The following is a 17,626-nucleotide window of genomic DNA, read 5'->3' as shown; positions in this document are numbered from 1 at the left end:
CTAGTTTAACTGCAGCGTTCATGGAAGTAGACTTGCCTGGTGCATCTAGGGATGTGGAAAGCTTCAGTTTCTTGGTGCCATCTTGAGACTGTCTGTCTGCTCCTGCAGTTACCTCACGGTGCCTTCTGCCTGCCTTCCCAGCCATAAAAAAAACTCCTCTGTTGTGCACCTATGGTTACAGGAGCTCAGAGGGAGATGTTTTCTCTGGTTTTATTACTATTTAGGGCCCAGTGGAGACTTTTACAGGCTATTGCTCCGGAGCTGATCTGTCCTACCACCGCTGACATGTCCAGCCAAGCCTCGCCCCCACTACTTGACATTATTGTACATGCCTGCAAGGATTTGGGGTTCATTTTTTTTGAAAGTCAAAAACCCCTTTAATGACAGATTTTACATAGAAATTAATGGGATGTTTCCATCTCATCCACAGGATATGCCATAAATGTATAGCTGATCTGGGTCCCACCCATTGTACATCTATTTGTCTTGAGAAACGGCCCCAATTATGCTCTTATTTCACTAGATAGGTGGTGGGAATTCTGTGGAAATGTCTGGCTGTTCCACCCATTTCTCCAGCTGATTGTGGCATGTGCCCGGGCAATCTTTCTTAAGAAAGATACAGGTCTTGTTGCTGGGATCCGCATCTATTATATGTTTGTCACTTCTTGTGGATATGACACAGATGTACAAGATGGGAATGACCTTTTAAAAATTGAAAGATCGAGGCGAGTTTTCTAACAAGTCTTTTACTTCACCCCACAGTTGATTCACATCCAGACAGCTCAGCTCTGCTGTATAATATCCTGTAGGTTGCTGTGGCTTGTCTGTGTGCTAAAAAAATGAATGTATGATTGTAGAGCAGGAATACTGCCGGGCCCTCCTCTGCCGGGCCCTCCTCTGCCGGGCCCTTCTCTGCCGGGCCCCTTCCACCAGCTCAGAGTGGATTGAAAATTAAACATTGAGGCTGCAAAGTGTAAAATTTGTGAAAATGCAGATTACAAGTCATGAAATGTAGTCTTACTCCTCGTGTACACACACAGAACTATTGTTCGGAATAGTTTCTTGAAAGTTTAGTTACTTAAGTAAAATTGACTAAATACAATTAATATGCGGAATATAACAACAGGGAAGGTTTAGTCCTAATGCATAGATTACATGAATGAATGTGGCAGCAATAATATGTGCAATACACTTGTTCAAGAAAAAAGATTAAAGAAAATGTGAAAAGACACCATAATAATGACATTGTGAACAGGACCCATCCCATATACAAATATAATAAGATTCATTACAGGACTCTGCGGCTGCTCCATTGAAATAATTATGTATTATTGTATGTTAATGGTTGGATGAAGATCATAAAGTGTATTTATGTGGTTTTTACCTTTAAAGGGAATCTGTCAACAGGATTTAAACACTTTATATGCACATGTAGCTCTTTCAAAGACAAGTTCAACATTATCTTTACACGGCCAGTCCGTTTCTCCATTACTGAGAAATCAGGGTTTGAATTGATATGCAAATTAGGCTGAGGAGCTATGGTAGATCTGAAGCCTCTGTCACTCCAGCTCTATTCCCCACCCAGTGCCGCCTTCTCCTGCTTGACTAATGGCTCCTTTCCCTGATCTCACCAGAATAGAGACTGCCAGTCAAGCAGGAGGCGGCGGTGCTGCTGGGCGGGGAATAGAGCTGGAGTGACAGAGGCTTCTGATCTACCATAGCTCTTCAGCCTCATTTGCATATCAATTCAAACACTGATTTCTCAGTAATGGAGCAATGGACTGGCCATGTAAAGGTATTGCTGGACTTGTCTTTGAAAGAGCTACATGTACATGCACACATATGAATGGAGGGTAGGTGGGAGAGAAATCCTGCTGACAGATTCCGATTCACGGATAGCACACGTACATATGATGGTGTATGGTGCCATTCACATGTCCGTTATTTCTTGTGGACAGAGTGGTCCGTGCAAAATTGCAGGGACATGTCCGATTTTGATGCAAGTGTCTGATCAGAATCGGCAATGCAAGTCTATGGGTTTGTGAAAAATTGGGCTGCACTCAGATTACATCTGAATGCAGTCCCAATCTTTTATTTTTTATGGACTGTTACAAAGGAAAAAAATGTTTGTTTTTTTTTCCTTTTTGTGTATGAGAAAAACTGACACTCGGCAGAAACTGACTAAAAATCACAGCTGACGCTCGGTCAGTTGTTCTTGTACGTGAAAGAAAACAGAGGTGTGAATGAGGCCTTAGTTGTGATCTTCCCGGATTTGCAGCTGTAGCATAGTATACTGATCCGTTTTTCCTGTCTTCATTGCTGTTCATTGTCTTCTATTTGTAGACTTTACAAAGAACGTTTGAGTCAAGTAGATGCCAAATTACAGGAGGTGATTGCTGGAAAAGCTCCAGAATACCTGGAACCCCTGGCAGCACTGCAGGAGAACATGCAAATACGGACAAAAGTCGCAGGTACATAGCATCAAATAAATGCGAAAATTCCAGACAACGTGGAAGAAGCTAATTTTTGGGCGAAATATAGGATCAGGCGTGTTGAAGGGCGTAGTGTGCCATCTTTTTTCCTTCGTATCTGGCCTGGGAACATGAGAGCTTCCTACATACATATTACACAGATTCTGCTGTAATCTGGACATGTTTAATGTGTACGGCCTTGCAAAGAAACAAATTGCTCAACAGTAGACGACATTTTATCTGTTTTTTTTTTTTTTTAAGTACCAGGCACAGGCCATGAAGGTATAACGCTGCGTTTTTTTAAAAGCGGAGCCTTCTTGTAGATTTACAAACCCATGTTAATGATCTGACTGCCTGCAGCCGCTGCTAGGGGAATCCTGTTATATAAAATAATTCTACCGTTGTTGAGTTTTCCATTTAGTCTCCAGTAAGCGCCCCCCAGTGGTGGCTGCCGGCAGACAGAATTGTAATTGTCTCAGAACCGAGAAGTTGGAGCCCTGGAAAGAGAACCTGTGCTCCAACCTTATGTCTGTGAATTATGAAATTAATCAGCATCATATTGTTTCTTCTTCACGGCTATTGAAAGCCTTTAAAGAGTCCTCCCAACTTCTCATTCTCTACAATGAATTCCCCGAGCCTTCCCCTCCATGTACAGGTAGCATTTCAGACTGAGTAATATTTTTTTTTTTTATTGTACTGATCAGTAATTCTGTTCCTCACATGAACGGCATGGTTTGGTTTTCCAATCTTCTGTTTTTTTGTTTTTTTTAATTGAAGGCATTTACCGGGAGTTATGCTTAGAGTCTGTAAAGAACAAGCATGACTGTGAGATCCAAGCTGCACGCCAACACTGTGAGGTAGGAGTCGCTAACGCTGTTCTTAGATCATATGTGTAAGGTGTATAGGTCTATAAAGGAAACAAGTTCGGAAATGACTGTTCTTAAAGGGGTTGTTACAATCAGTGTTTTATCAGCAGGAGATTATCACTACAGGACTAGGTGTCACATGCCAGGCAGTCCAGCTAGTCTGTGTAAACCCGCCCCCACTACAGATCGGCAGCAATGTGTACATTGTCTGTAAGATGTCAATCAGTGGTGTAGGCGGGGTTATTCACAGCTCAGCATTTTGAGTACTGCTACATCTACAGCAGAGAAAACAGGGATTGTATTAAAACAGCATCAAGCAGCCCAGTAAGTGACACATCCCTGGAATCGGGGTCTCTGTCCCTACAACATTCTGCTCTCAGATTACATAATAAAAACCTGATGACAGATTCCCTTTTTAAATAAGTAAAATTGCAAAGTGTGTATTAAAAAAAAAAAAAAAAAAAAAAGCCATTTTGCAATTTACCTCTTATTAAAAATCCTCTATGTTCCCAAGAACTGGGGGATTTTTAATTCTTATGTACTGCTTGTTACCTATGTTGCTGGCCACCTCAGCAGAGTATCATTGGTGGCCAGTTTCCTATGCAAAGTGTTTGCGCATGCAAGCACTGGATCCAGCCTTCTTCAGTGTTTTTGCCCCTCACATACTGTGCCACTGGTCTGAACGATCAGTCTTCAGGAGTGCAACCTTCCCACCTAGTCAGGAAGATGGGAGGCAAGGGGACAATGCACTCCTGAAGATGAGTATACCCAATTAAGAATTCGTCTGATCAGCATATTAAATGGAAAGACCACTGATTTCAGTGAGAGCCGACGCTAGCAATAAATACTTGCTGATGGGTTGCACAGCAGATTACAGATTATTGTTGGGAGCCTGTGCTATGTAACAGCGGACAGCGCCTCTACATTACATTGCTTCTCTTGCCGTGTTACACTTAGTTCTTGTTTGATAGTTATTTTGATTAAGCCAGCAACTGAAAGTAATCATTCACCAACCACTCCACTTATTACAAGAAGTATCACAATGAGTTAGTTGCATCTTGCGCCCATTTAATATATGGAGAGAGCTGACATTAACGTGCGAGACTGGTCAATTTGTAATGCGAATGAAACTTGTGGGGTTGATTATTCTGCGCTATATGTGACAGCTGAGGTGCCAAGGAGAAGATCACTGGATCTCTTATTGTAAGTTATACAATAAAAACCTTGAATTCCCTGAACGGTTTCTAAACCCTTTGTCACGATTCTGTTGTCTAATAACCCTGGACCACGGGCTCCTACTCTGTCCCTAACGCTAGGGGCGCCCTATTTATCCCTGCTCCCCAGGTTACTTCTGAAGGTAAAGATGCTGGGGCCACATACCTTGCTGTTCTCCTGAATCGACCCTTATCTGTCCCCTCCTCCACACAAGGAAGTGTGGAGGAATCGTGTATGTAAATATACAAACCAGACCGACAAGGAAAGGACGTACGGGGTAAATGAAAATACCAAACATACAAAATATGCCCTCACAGACAACAGAGGTAAACACCGAAGGGATTAGGAAAGTAAACAAAATTAGAAGAGGAAGGGACTATGCACACAACCAAAACACCAAGCAACAGTCACAGAACAACCCCCCTTAAACGCCTCTACCGAATACCGAATCCTCTACTCCTCACCTGGCAGTACGAGACTTAACACTGGCAATCCAGATTGCCAGTATATATAGGAGAGGGGAGTGGCAGATACTGCACAGCTGAGAACTTCCAAAAAGGAAGCTACAGAGACTCAAAGCTGAGCAATGTAACTCCTGCACTGCTGAAAGAAACCAGCACCATTTAATAAAAGGGAGAAGTGTTGAGCGAGTATGTTCTATTAACCCTTTCGCCGAGTATGCTCGGGCCGAGCGCCGAGTATTTACAGCTGCTCGGTCATATTGTTGAATCGCTCCCGTGTGCATGATTTGCAACTGTTTGACAGTTTTCGTACATGTGAGGAATGTCTATTTCTTACACATTCCTCACATGTAATAAAGCTGTCAAACAGTCGCAAATCATGCACACGGGAGCGATTCAACCATATCACCGAGCAGCTATAAATACTCTGAGCTCGCCCAAGCATACTCGGACAGAACATACTCGCTCAACACTAGAAGGGAGAAGTGCTTCTATTCAATGCAGGAGTACATGAACTCAGACGCTGCGGTCTCCTGGCTCCTCTGTCGCGGTAAACCTGTGACACCCTTATTCACATGTCAGAATTTCAGCTCCATACTTTTAGAGATTGTTCATAGATGACTGGCTCGTTTCTTGCTGTTCTCTTCCATTTTTGACTAATAAAGGGGGTGTGTGGGACTTTACCAAGAGTAGGGGATTATCAGTCATTGTGTTCTGTGCAGTGGGGAGAGGCTCCTGCTGCAGGGATACAAGTTGTTTTTTTTTCTTACATATATAATTCTCAGTTATAATTGATACATAAGACAAAATAGGATTAATTGGTGAATGACGGATAAGAAGCTGCATCGTGACTGATAAGTGCCCCCATTATTTTAGAATATTGTAATACTGAACTTGCTCTTGTGTTTCTAGAGCGAGAAGCTGTTACTTTATGATACGGTTCAAAGTGAATTAGAAGAGAAAATTCGAAGACTGGAGGAAGATCGTCACAGTATTGATATTACCTCAGGTAATGGACACTGCTGGAACCTTTTTCTTCTTTGTATTCTTGCACTTGCTTCTGATTGGCAGCACCGATCACCTCTGGTCCGTGCCGTGGACTGCTCATATCTGTGCACTTGGAGCTGTCCGGCTCCGTCTCCCGTGTTCCTGTGTCCAGTAGTGGAGCCAGCACTGTAGCATGCAGTGTAATACTGAACATGGGTGGCCAGGAGGATGCACCGGGCGAGCCAAGTGCAAGGACTGCAGGTGGTAGTGCAGCTGTTTAGGAATAAAATGTGCCATGCAAGTTGCCCCACTTACATTGATGCAAGTAAAATCCACAATAAACAGAGCATTTTGTGGCTTTAAAGGGGGTTTTCTGGGCTTAAAGGAGCGGTCCGTACAGAATGACCATTCAAACCAAGCACAGCTGCTCGGTGCATCATGGTGAGGCCAAACCTTTTAAGTGCACCTTCCCACCTGCTTGTTTTCCCTCTATCCCCCCCCTATTTAATGGCTATGGCTTCGTAGAGCTAGAGAAGGGTGGAGATAGGTGGAAAACAAGTAGGAAGGTGTACGGAGCTACTTCACCATGCCAAGGGTGCACCGAGCGCCTGTACTTGGTTTGAGCAGTCATTCTGTGCTGACAGTCCCTTTTTAAATAAGTCTGCCCAATTGTAAGAGTGCAATGTGTAAACTGTCACCGTTTCCCTGTACCCCCAAAGACACAAAAGAAGTAGCACACATGACCGCATGTTTGCAATTAATGTATGCCATCTAGTAGGATGCCAGAAGATTAAGGCTGCGTGCCCACTATGCATTTTTCAAGCGTTTTTGCCGCGGAATTTCCGCAGCGAAAACGCTTAAAAAATGCTCGGTAATATGTGCCCTATGGTCCCCAATGATGATTCGCATGTGCTGTGCACATGCTGCGGAAATTTCCGCTGCGGATTATCATTGCGGAAAAATACGCAGCATGTCCATTAATTTTGCGGACATCCAGCGTAATCGCAGCCATTGACTTGCATTGGACCGCGTGACATCCACATGACTGCATCTGCACAAGCGGATATCGCACAGTTCAATGTGCGGATGGTACCCAGGTCTGGAGAAGGAGACTCCTCATCCAGACCTGGGTACCATAGAAACTGTAAAAAAAAAAAAAAAAAAAAAAAAAAAGAATTTAAAATAAAAAATAAAGATTATACTCACCTTCCGATGTCCTCCCGGTGTTTTCTCCCCTCCGTCTTGTCTGCTGTATGGGTCGCGGTGTTGTGAAGGATCTGCCATGACGTCATATGACTCAATGACATCACCGCAGGTCCTTCACACCACCTCGAGCCGCCAAAGACACCGGACGCAGCAGAGAAAACACTGGGAGGACATCGGAAGGTGAGTATAATCTTTATTTTTTACCATTCTTATTCTCTTTTTTTTTTTTTTTTTAAACTTGGTCACACTACTATAAATCCTTGCCTGTTGCATGGATTTATATAGTGTGAACAAGTTGTCAAGCACTTTTCCAAGTGATGCTAAAATCTCTTGGAAAAGCGCTTGATAACCCACATGCAGAAATGCATGCAAAGACGCTTCACAAACGCTTCTACCTGGCAGGAAAAACGGCTGTAAAAACCGCAGGGAGAAGCGGAAAAAATATGCAGCATTTCTGCATCGTGGCCACGTAGCCTAAGAGATTTGCGAGCCTCTCGTGCAGTGGAAAGAGACCACTGATCTAACCCATGGACCTGTAGTCCCCCTCCAAATCAATACGCCCACTTGTAGGAAGTACGGTTCGTTCTCCCAGCCTATAGAATATACAATGAAAACTGTAAACCCCTCATAAGTAAATTAGTTATCAGAAAATTATCTATTTTCAAATCAGGTTTTCCTGTTAAGTGTAAAAAAGATATATTTTCCATTTTCCTATCTATGTTTTTTCTTAATAATCTCCCAGAAGTAGACTTTTCAGCAGCCTCCTCATCATCAGAGGCAGGATTACAATAACAGGTAACGCCTCTATCTACATTAGTTAACACAGGATCCACCAATCACACCAGGCGATGTCACAGCCACCTCCTGCACAATGACCCATGATCACAAAAAACAAATAGGGCCCGAGTCAGTCTATTGTTCCCTATGGGGATATAGCTGCCTTTATACCTGTATTTTTTTAATATACAACCCCTGGCAAAAATTATGGAATCACCGGGCTCGGAAGATGTTTATTCAGTTGTTTAATGTTGTTGAAAAAAAGCAGATCACAGACCTGGCACAAAACTAAAGTCCTTTCAAATGGCAACTTTAGGGCTTTAAGAAACACTAAAAGAAATCAAGATAAAAAATGTGGTACTCAGTAAGGGGAATTTTTTTCAGACCAAGCAGAGGGAAAAAATTATGGAATCACTCAATTCTGAGGAAAAAATTATGGAATCATGAAAAACAAACACACAAAAGAACACTCCAATACATCACTAGTATTTTGTTGCACCACCTCTGGCTTTAATAACAGCTTGCAGTTTCTAAGGCATGGACTTAATGAGTGACAAACAGTACTCTTCATCAATCTGGCTCCAACTCTCTCTGATTGCTGTTGCCAGATCAGCTTTGCAGGTTGGATCCTTGTCATGGACCATTTTCTTCAACTTCCACCATAGATTTTCAATTCTATTGAGATCCGGACTATTTGCAGGCCATGACATTGACCTTATGTGTCTTCTTTCAAGGAATGTTTTCACAGTTTTTGCTCTATGGCAGGATGCATTATCATATTGAAAAATGATGTCATCATCCCCAAACATCCTTTCAATTGATGGGATAAGAAAACTGTCCAAAATAACAATGTAAACTTGGGCATTTATTGAAGATGTAATGACAGCCATCTCCCAAGTGCGTTTACCTGACATGCAGCCCCATATCATCAATGACCGTGGAAATGTGCATGTTCTCTTCATGCAGTCATCTTTATAAATCTCATTGGAACGGCACCAAACAAAAGTTCCAGCATCATCACCTTGCGCAATGCAGATTCGCGATTCATCACTGAATAGGACTTTCATCCAGTCATCCACAGTCCACGATTGCTTTTCCTTAGCCCATTGTAACCTTGTTTTTTCCTGTTTAGGTGTTGATGATGGCTTATGTTTAGCTTTTCTGTATGTAAATCACATTTCCTTTAGGCGGTTTCTTACAGTTCGGTCACAGACATTGACTCCAGTTTCCTCCCATTCATTCCTCATTTGTTTTGTTGTGCATTTCCTGTTTTGGAGACATATTGCTTTAAGTTTCTGGTCTTGACGCTTTGATGTCTTCCTTGGTCTACCAGTATGTTTGCCTTTAAAAACCTTCCCATGTTGTTTGTATTTGATCCAGATTTTAGACACAGCAGACTGTGAACAGCCAACATCTTTTGCAACATTCCGTGATGATTTTAATAAGAGTTTGATAATCCTCTCCTTTGTTTCAATTGACATCTCTCGTGTTGGAGCAATGATTCATGTCAGTCCAGTTAGTGCAACAGCTCTCCAAGGTGTGATCACTCCTTTTTAGATGCAGACTAACAAGCAGATCTAATTTGATGCAGGTGTTAGTTTTAGAAATTAAAATTTACAGGGTGATTCCATAATTTTTTCCTCGGAATTGAGTGATTCCATAATTTTTTCCCTGTGCTTGGTCTGAAAAAAATTACCCTTACTGAGTACCACATTTTTAATCTTGATTTCTTTTAGTGTTTCTTAAAGCCCTAAAGTTGCCATTTGAAATGACTTTAGTTTTGCGCCAGGTCTGTGATCTGCTTTTTTTCAACAACATTAAACAACTGAATGAATATCATCCGAGCCCGGTGATTCCACAATTTTTGCCAGGGGTTGTAGTTTTTTAAAAAAAAATTAAGAAATGTGATGTAAACAATAGGAAAGTTTTGAATGATGCATTCACTTAAGATCACATCAGTGACAAGTTTTCTACCAAGATGTATCCGTGGTGTGTATTGTCCATTCCACTACATTGTGCAAGAAAGCAATGTCCTCATGGGGGAAGGAGCTGCTAATCTCCCATTTATTTCTCTTTCAGAGTTGTGGAATGATGAATTACAGTCTCGGCGGAAACGGAAGGACCCGTTCAGCCCTGATAAAAAGAAGAAACCTGTTGTCGTGTCTGATATCCTTTCTGTATATACCTCCTGCTCGTCTGTCACCGGACTCCATGCTTTGTATGTAGAAGATTTCTACTTTAGACTGTCACTTATTAAGCTCTTATAAAGGTGGCAATACATATTAGACATCTTCTAAAGCCACAGATTATGGTGAAACAGGCCGACAGCCGATGTCACCCATATCTAACTATGATTATAGCATAGGACCGCCAAACCGTACACATGACCTATATGTATTACAGATTTAGTTTTATGACTCCTCGTAGCAAAAAAAACACACAAAGACAAATAACACAGCTACTTGTGTAGTTGACATAGACATGTTGGTAAAGTTTTAAAGCTGAAGATAAAGCGGCGAGTGAGGTACACTGTCTATTCCAATGATTATTACAACGCTTCTTACAGAGATCTATCGACCGCACTAATCTGTACAGCAGATGGAGATATGACATATTGTATACTAAAAGATTAGCACGTAATATCTGCTGAAAAAAAGACATTTGCCCAAAACAGATTAGTGATCCTCATGGCAGAGGTGCAGAATATTCCCATATTTACAAATCCCATTCACTGTCAGTTTTACAGTGAATTGAACTTCAAAGGAACGTAATGGTAATGCTGCGTTATATGGGCTGGTACAGGGGATAGAGAATGGGTACGCACTAATGGGACAGGGGCATGTGTGTGTGTGTGTGTGTGTGTGTGTATATATTTTACAGAAGTAGACTTTTCAGCAGTCATTATCCGACGCAGGAAGATTACAATAGCAGGTAACAGCGCCATGTACAGTGAAAACATATACCCATACACGATAAAGGTTTTGGAATTTTATCTGCTTACCAGAACATATTCAAGGTAGTTATATAATTAATTTGGATTTAAAGTGCAGACTCTCAGCTTTAATTTGAGGGTATTCACATCCTAATTGGAGTAAAGGTTTAGGAATTACAGCTCTTTAATATGTAGCTGACTCTTTTTCAAGGGACAAAAAGTAATTGGACAATTATCTAAAAAGCTTTTTTTAATGGGCTATCCTCTTGTTAATCCATCATCAATTAAGCTGGTAAAAGGTCCGGAGTGGAGGATTCCAGGTGTGGCATTTGCATTTGGAAGCTGTTGCTGTGAACCCACAACATGCAATCAAAGGAGCTCTCAAAAGAAGAGAAACAGACCATCATTAGGCTGGAAAAAATGAAATCCATCAGAGAGATATCAGGAATGTTAGAAGTGGCCAAATCAACAGTTTGATACATTCTGCAAAAAAAGAACGCACGGGTGATCCTGATAAGTCAAAAAGGTTTGGACATCCACTGAAGACAACAGTGGTGGATGATCGCAGAATCCTTCCCATGGTGAAGGAAAACCCCTTCACAGCATTCACCCAAGTGAAGAACACTCTCTATGAAGTAGGGGTTTCAGAATCTAAGTCTTATCACAACGAGGACTTCATAAGCGCAAATACAGAGGGTTCACCACAAGGTTCAAACCATTGATCAGCCTTAAAAATAGAAAGGCCAGATTAGACTTTGCAAAAAAATAAGCTAAAGAAGCTGCCCGGTTATGGAAAAGCATTCACAGGACAGATGAAGTAAAGCTCAACCTGTACCAGAATGATGGGAAGAAAAAAGTATGGAGAGGGCTTGGAACGGCTCATGATCCAAAGCATACCACATCCTGTGTAACACATGGCGGAGGCAGTGTGATGGCTTGGGCATGCATGGCTTCCAATGGCGCTGGGTCACTAATGTTCATTGATGATGTGACTGAAGACAGAAGCAGCCGGATGAATTCTGAAGTGTACAGCGATATACTTGCTGTATTTGGTTGAATCTGAGCAGTAAGGTTGATTGGACTGCGCTTCACAGTACAGATGGCCAATGACTCAAAACATACTGCGAAAGCAACCCAGGAGTTTATTAATGCAAAGAAGTGGAATATTATTATGCAATGGCTGAGTCACTCACCAGATCTCAGCCCCACTGAGCAGTATTTCACATGCTTAATGCAAAACTTAAGGCAGAAAGAACCACAAACAAGCCACAACTGAAGTCAGCTGCAGTAAAGGCGGCAGAGCATCACAAAGGAGGAAAACCCAGTGACTTCCTTGGCTTCCAGTAGGTTTTGCCATAGCGTGAAGTACAAGAGTCGCCATAGGAGTCCATGGCTCCGTCTGCTGCAGGTGTGGACTTCTGTGCTACAAGTCTACGAAGCCGACCATAGAGCCAATTGTCTTCTCTTCGGTCTACAACTACCTAGCAGGCAGTCCGATATATGCTGGAGGCCCCTCTATAGCCCCCCGATACAAATTAACTAATGGTGTCTGAACCCACCGATATCAACAGGTCCAAAAGACAGTCTGATGTGTAAGGGGACTTCCTGACTCTCCACCGACAGAGGATTGTTGGGGGAGAGAATGATCTAGCACGGTATTCCCCAACTCCAGTTTTCAAGGCCCACCAACAGGTCATGTTTTCAGGATTTCATTAGTATTGCCCAGGTGATGGAATTATTGCCTGTGCAGGTATCACCTGTGCAATACTAATGAAATCCTGAAAACGTGACCTGTTGGTGGGCCTTAAGGGCTGGAGTTTGGGAACTGTGATCTAGCATGTCCGATATTGGACTGCAGATCCTTTTTGTTTTCTGCTGGATAATCCGATGCCAGCAATATTCGGCAGCGGCGTTCTCTTAGAGAACACAGGAGCAGAGCGAGCGCTGCAGTGTATGGGAGAGTTGGGAGGGATATCTTCTCTCTGGAGATCAACCGGCCATCTAATGTGTGTGGGGGCGTTAGACAAGTGATGCCCTCTAATGACGTATCTGCCTAAAAGTGACACAAAGAAACTTATACTTGTGATCCGATGACGCTGGGATCTTACATTTACTTCTATCACATTAATTTCTTGTCCTCAATCTGATTTATGATCTTACGTTAGAATAAAATGATTCTAAAGAATACAGCAGTGCGGCTTCCTGGGCTGTGGGGGTCTCCAGGCTGTTAGCAGGCCGCCATTAAATATCTATAAAATAATTTTTTTTCCACCTTCCTACAGAAGATTTATTTTTTTCCACATATCTCTGTCTTTTATGTTTCCATTGCTCAGTAATCACTTAATCATCCAAAATGTATGGCTGTCAGTGGTCAGCCCTCTGCTGAAAATAGTCTCCCGGGGAACTTGGCACAATGTCCATTCACTACTGCCATAATCAGCAATTATCTTATTCTAGTAAATCCTTTAAAACGGAGCATTTCCATGTGCTTCCCCTACTGTGAATTAAGTCTGCCCACACGAGCAGATTAAGTCGTTTTGTCAATGGTTATTTTTCAGTGTAGAGAGCATTTAAGAGTATAAAGTGCTGCTTTTTTATGAGCCGCTGTCAGATCCTGACTCATACGGCAGCGTTATGAGTAATGAATGTAAAAACTACCAAAAATAACAAATTGAGGCAGTAAACAGATCATTTATAACCTAGCTCAGGATTTGTCCTGTGCAAAAAAGGACTTTTTTTTTTTTTTTTTTTTTAAATTTGGCCAAACTTTTTCTTTGGCCTCCTGTATAATATGCAGAATATCACATCTGGGTATGAATAAATGGAGGATGTTATTGTATGTGTGCTGCGGTTTACATGCCTTAGGGCTCATGCAGACTACCATAGTTTTCAGTCCGAGTGCGATCGGTCAAAACATTGGATTTTACTTGGACTAATGGTATTCAAGTGAGGCAATGCACATCTGACTTCTCTTTTTTTTTCTTCAAAAAGCCACGGGCTTCTTAGCAGATGCCTCGGCTGAGTCAGTCCAGATTGTGGCCAGAGCAGCTGTCTTATCCAATACTGCTCACTGTGCTCTGTGGCTCATAACATGGAGTGGGGATGTCATTTCCAAGGTTAACCTCTGTTCCATTCCATTTATCTTCGGGACCGAAACCCTTCCAGGAGACGAGATACTGTACTCTCCCGCTATGCCATCTAGAATTCAAGATATGTGACATTTCATATTCGCCGTCTTCCACCACAGGAGGAACTGAGACAGTGGCATCCCTATCAGATACATCAGCCTTTTTCAACAAGGAAACATGAAACACAGGATTAATCTTCCAGGAAGAAGGAACATCCAACCTAACAGCAGACTGGTTAACAACCTGAAGCACTTTAAATGGACCCACAAACTTAAGACCCAGTTTTTTAGAGGGAATCCTCAACCGCAGGTTTCTTGAGGACAACCAAACCATGTCACTCACAGTAAACAAAACCTTTCGTTTCCTGTCAAAATACTTCTTGGACTTTTTGTTAGCCTCTTGAAGGTTGCAACATACATTAGTCCAAACTCTCTCCAAATCACCGGAAAAATTCTCCTCCTCTGGCACCGCCGACCCCAATTTGGAGAATGAACCAAAAGACTGATGTCTCCTAGTACAACAAAAAAAAGAACATCCAGCTGAGGAGGATGTATGATTGTTAAGAGCAAATTCTGCAAGAGGCAGAAACTCAGACCACACCTCTTGATTGTCCGCCACAAAACATCGCTAAAACTGTTCAACATCCTGGTTCTTTCTTTCAGTCTGTCCATTAGACTCCGGATGATACCCAGACGAAAAAGACAAATGGACTCCCAACCTGTCACAAAAAGCACGCCAAAAGCGAGCCACAAACTGAGGTCCTCTATCAGAAACAATATCCGTGGGAACGCCATGAAGCTTGACAATCTCCTTAACAAACGCCTTAGCCAGTGTCTTGGCGCAGGGCAACTTAATGAATGGAACCAAATGACACATCTTACTAAAACGGTCCACAACCACCCAGTTGACAGTAAAACCCTCGGGCACGGGCAGATCAGTAATAAAATCCATTGTGAGATGTGTCCAAGGTGCACTAGGAACCTCCAGAGGGCAAAGCAACCCCGCAGCAGGAGTATGTGAAGCCTTTGACGTAGCACACACAGTACATTGACGCACCCACTTGATGACTTCTTTCTGCCACCAGAAACTGCGACTGATAAGTCTCTTAGTCTTAGAAATTCCTGGATAACCTGCCAACCGAGACTCGTGACACTCCACAAACAAGTCTCTCCTAAAGGTTCTAGGCACGAACAACCTCCCATGGGGAGTGTTAGATGGAGCATCATCTTGAGCTTTTAGAATCCCATTCTCTAAAACTGAGTCCAATGCCGCCACCACAACTCCTTTCTGTAAAATGTTCTCCTCCTCCTCGGCACTGACCGCAGGAGAGAAGCTGCGAGATAAAGCATCGGCTTTAACATTCTTAGTACCAGGAATATAGGTAACAGAAAAATGAAACCGAGAAAAAAAAGTGCCCACCTAGCTTGACGGGCATTCAAGCGCTTGGCAGCATCCAGATAGATCAAATTCTTATGATCTGTGAATACCTGAATAGGAAATCTAGCGCCTTCCAAAAAATGATGCCAATGTTCAAACGCGAGTTTAATAGCCAGCAACTCCCGATTTCCAACATCATAATTCAATTTGGTTTCCGAAAAATTTTTCGAAAAGAAGGCACAAGGATGTACTCCATCCCTGTTCTGCCGAGACAAAACTGCTCCGACCCCCACCAATGAAGCATCGACCTCGACCAAAAAAGGCTTGGTCTCATCAGGCTGCATAAGGATAGGGGCTGAACTGAACCACTCTTTGAGATACTTAAACGCTTCAATGGCCTCCGTAGTCCATTGGACCGTATTTGCACCTTTCCTGGTGAGATCGGATAGATGCTTAACAATTACAGAAAAATTCTTAATGAATTTCCTGTAATAATTGGCAAAACCCCAAAATCTCTGTATACATTTCAAACCAATAGGCCTAGGCCATTCCTGCACAGCCTGAACCTTCACCGGGTCCATCTCAAAGCCCTCGCTGGAGACCATGTAGCCCAAAAGACTAATTTTCTGGACAGCGAACTCACATTTCTCCAGCTTAGCAAAGAGTGAATTATCACTCAATAACTGCAGAACTTCACGAACCACTTGGCTCCCACTAACTGGTTAAACAAGTCAGGAATTAACGGTAATGGGTGGGAATTGCATATGGTAATCTTATTAATTTCACGAAAATCCAGACATGGACGTAAACTGCCGTCCTTTTTTTTAACAAAGAATCCAACTGCCACAGGCGACTTAGAAGGTCTAATGTGACCAGCAGCCAGGCTAGTCTGTATGTACTCCTCCAAGGCCTTTCTTTCAGGGATAGTCAGATTAAACAAGCGACTCTTGGGAAGAGTAGCTCCTGGAATAAACTCAATGGCGCAATCATAATCCCTATGAGGGGGTAAAACTTGCGACTCCTCCTCCGAAAAAAACCTCCAAAAATCTTGAATAGGTACAGGTAATTCCCCTTTTCCCACAGCCGCAATGCGACCATTACAACATTTATCATAGCGTCTCGGACTCCATGACTTAAATCATATTAGTAAACCAGTCCAGCATAGGATTGTGCAGTTTTAACCAAGTCTATCCTAGAACGACCGGAGAGGGTAAATTATCTAATACAACAAAGTCCAAAATTTCTTGGTGAAGACCATTGATGGTGAGGGGAAATGCAGCAACCTTGTGAGTAATACATTTCAAGGGAGTGTTATCAATTGCAATCACAGAAGTAGGTGAGGACAAAGGTTTGGATTTCAAGTTAAGTTTTTCCAAAAACCCTTTATCAATCACAGTAAGCGTTGAACCACAATCCACAAATACCTGAAATTCAATCAAATTTTCCTGCAAAGTAGTACTCCCTGAAAGAAATACTCCTGCAGAGCGTAAACAAGCTATACGGGCGTACCTGACCTTTTTTTTTTTTTCTTTACTTAAACGAAGCTCACAATACTTGATCAAATGGTCAGCTTTACCACAATAAAGACACAATCCCTCGGCGAACCTCCGGTCTCTTTCCTGAGAGCGGAGCGACATCTCCCCAACCTCCATCGGATCTCCGCCGTCTGAGCAGATTTTCTTGGGACTAGGACCTGGCATTGCAGGAGTCTCTACCTCATTCTGCCTAGATCTCAGCCTCCTATCCACACGAACAGCTAATTGCATGGTGTCCTGCAGAGTCTCAGGTGCAGGGAATGCAATTAGCAAATCCTTAACCTTTTCACTCAGACCAGCAAGAAATAGACATTTCAGAGCAGGATCATTCCATCTGACTTCAGAAGCCCACCTTCTAAAGTGTGTGCAATAAATCTCAGCATCATCTGACCCCTGATTCAAACTACTGAGTTCTGCCTCAGCAGATGAGATTCGATCGGGATCGTCATATAATAGACCCATAGCAGAAAAAAACTCTTCTACCGACCTCAAACATGGATCATTAGGTTGAAGAGAAAAGGCCCACCCTTGTGGTTCATTGCACAAAAGTGACATAACAAAACCAATGCGCTGTGATTCATTCCGAGAGGACTTTGGTCTCAAACGAAAATCTAACAAACAAGCATTTTTAAAGGAAAAAAAATCTTGCTGTTTACCATAAAAATCATCCG

The 17,626-nt window shown here is 42.4% G+C and overlaps 1 protein-coding gene across 2 annotated transcripts in view; it reads left to right on the top strand.

Moving 5' to 3' along the window:
* Window positions 1–17,626, top strand: part of BRMS1L (BRMS1 like transcriptional repressor) — a 44,916-nt gene that overhangs the window by 10,183 nt on the left and 17,107 nt on the right. For both annotated transcript variants that reach the window (XM_073638951.1, XM_073638950.1), the window contains exons 3-6: window positions 2,344–2,471; window positions 3,249–3,328; window positions 5,926–6,022; window positions 10,063–10,149. In XM_073638951.1, coding sequence (XP_073495052.1) covers window positions 2,344–2,471; window positions 3,249–3,328; window positions 5,926–6,022; window positions 10,063–10,149 — 392 coding nt within the window. The remainder of the gene's footprint in view (window positions 1–2,343; window positions 2,472–3,248; window positions 3,329–5,925; window positions 6,023–10,062; window positions 10,150–17,626) is intronic.

This window comes from Phyllobates terribilis, unplaced genomic scaffold (assembly GCF_046119375.1).
Source record: "Phyllobates terribilis strain yellow unplaced genomic scaffold, ASM4611937v1 Scaffold_7__3_contigs__length_470593459, whole genome shotgun sequence".
NCBI lineage: Eukaryota > Metazoa > Chordata > Amphibia > Anura > Dendrobatidae > Phyllobates > Phyllobates terribilis.
The sequence above is the reverse complement of the archived record's forward strand: the minus strand, read 5'-3'. Positions and strand labels throughout refer to the sequence as shown.